Source organism: Sinocyclocheilus rhinocerous, unplaced genomic scaffold (genome assembly GCF_001515625.1).
Source record: "Sinocyclocheilus rhinocerous isolate Xijiao unplaced genomic scaffold, SAMN03320098_v1.1 C36690536, whole genome shotgun sequence".
NCBI lineage: Eukaryota > Metazoa > Chordata > Actinopteri > Cypriniformes > Cyprinidae > Sinocyclocheilus > Sinocyclocheilus rhinocerous.
The window spans coordinates 1-1,532 of NW_015784936.1; the positions used below are offsets into that span (position 1 = coordinate 1).

The following is a 1,532-nucleotide window of genomic DNA, read 5'->3' on the forward strand; positions in this document are numbered from 1 at the left end:
AGAGCACTAATTCCTAGTATGGGTAACCATACTTGGCCACATATATCACGTCACACTTGATTAGAATGTACGGTTGGTGCAGGACCCCCAAAAGTGTGTGATTTGCAAACTTGCCACATGACTGGCGCCAGCAACATAAGAACAAACAGTCTCAAACCCTTAATTAATGGCTATCCTGAGTGTTGAGGCCAAAGACAGCGAGGAATTTGACACTGAAGTGAAGTTTGGCAACCTTTTATTCACTATGTTGTGCAGTTCAAGTCGAGAGAGTGGAGCTGTTAGTTGTCGTTTCCGTCCACGTGTCGTAATAATGTCCCTGATGTTGTCTGTATGCTACAAATGGATATAAAAAAGATCACATTTCAGACATCTGACCTTGTCCTCGCAATTACAACTCTATTCAAATATACAAATCTATTCAACGATACAGCAGCCTTACCATTCCACTAACTCTGCTCCGATTATTTCATGAATGTGATACTTCATCTGGAATTTGACCTGCGAAGTTGTGCGGCGTCCCTCCAATTCCGTCTTGAGGATTTCACCGTATTTGGATTTCTTGACCATGCCGAGAACAGCTTTGCGTCCTGTTGGAAAAAAAAGACCAGATATTAAACCGTACCAAATGGAAACCCACTGCATGTGTGTCTTAACGTTAAAAACCCACCCTTAATGAAGTACTTAATGAATTTGCCAGAGTTTGGGATTGAAAGCCACCAGCTGCCCGCATCCCTCACGGTGAGGACGCCCGATTTCACCAGCTGCCTGCATCCAAAAGCATCTTCAAATAAGCACCAGAGACAGTGAAAAACATATGAACATTTGTGTCCTTATCCTTACGTTATCTCAGAGTCTGTAAAGAGGAACTCTTTAAGCATTTTCTCCTTGTTGAAACTCAAATCGGAGCAGCTGGGAATTAGTTTGGCCAGAAATTTCTCTACAGTTCCCAGCGTTCCTCTGCCAGCTTCCCCCTGCAGGACTTTGGCTCTGTAATCTTCTGCAAACACTAAAGCGAAGGCCTCGGAGTCGAACCCCAGCTGGAACATCAACAGCTCGCCGTTTTCCCTCAACTCATTCTGACGAGGAAGAGAGAAGACCAGAGCTTCGGAATGCGTTACGGTTATTATAAAACGATCTGGCACACTTGGCCAAGATGAATATTTGTAGGTAGGCCTAAAACAATCTGATCTTACCACCTGCTTGTCCACTGCGGTTTTGTCGTTGTGTAAACTGTAGAGCTGGTGTTTTAAGACCACTGGTGGGAGGCTGTCGTTGAAGAGCTTGCGTGAAAACAGTGTCATGAGGTACTGCAAGCTTGACCTGATATCAGCTGCTCCATCTGCTGAACAAATGCCATACAGCATGGGTATTCTCTAACCCTGATGGGACCCCAGCATTTGTGTATGGATTTGTAGCAGTTACATATTGTATAGTGTAGTATTTAAAGCCTGTATTGTGTAGCATGTGTATAGTAATATATATGAATATAGTGCGGTCAAACGATTAATCGCATCCAAAATAAAAGTTTTTGT

At 43.4% G+C, this 1,532-nt stretch overlaps 1 protein-coding gene across 1 annotated transcript; it reads right to left on the minus strand.

The window, feature by feature from the left end:
* Window positions 1–63: 63 nt before the first annotated feature.
* LOC107736426 (serine/threonine-protein kinase 19-like) lies at window positions 64–1,485 on the minus strand. Its single transcript, XM_016547838.1, has 5 exons — window positions 1,194–1,485; window positions 841–1,076; window positions 668–765; window positions 440–587; window positions 64–333 (listed from the first exon to the last, which is right to left on the minus strand). Exons 1-5 carry the CDS (start codon window positions 1,362–1,364, stop codon window positions 279–281), a joined length of 708 nt encoding a protein of 235 aa, XP_016403324.1. The 5' UTR covers window positions 1,365–1,485; the 3' UTR covers window positions 64–278.
* Between the last annotated feature and the right edge of the window lie 47 nt (window positions 1,486–1,532).

Bases quoted from the DNA above. Each gene is read 5' to 3' on its own strand.
- LOC107736426 (XM_016547838.1), bottom strand. From the start codon at position 1,364: ATGCTGTATGGCATTTGTTCAGCAGATGGAGCAGCTGATATCAGGTCA. The intron at 766-840 runs GTAAGGATAAGG...TTTTGGATGCAG, and splicing joins TTTACAGACTCTGAGATAAC to GCAGCTGGTGAAATCGGGCG. The intron at 334-439 runs GTAAGGCTGCTG...ATCCATTTGTAG, and splicing joins GGAGCAGAGTTAGTGGAATG to CATACAGACAACATCAGGGA.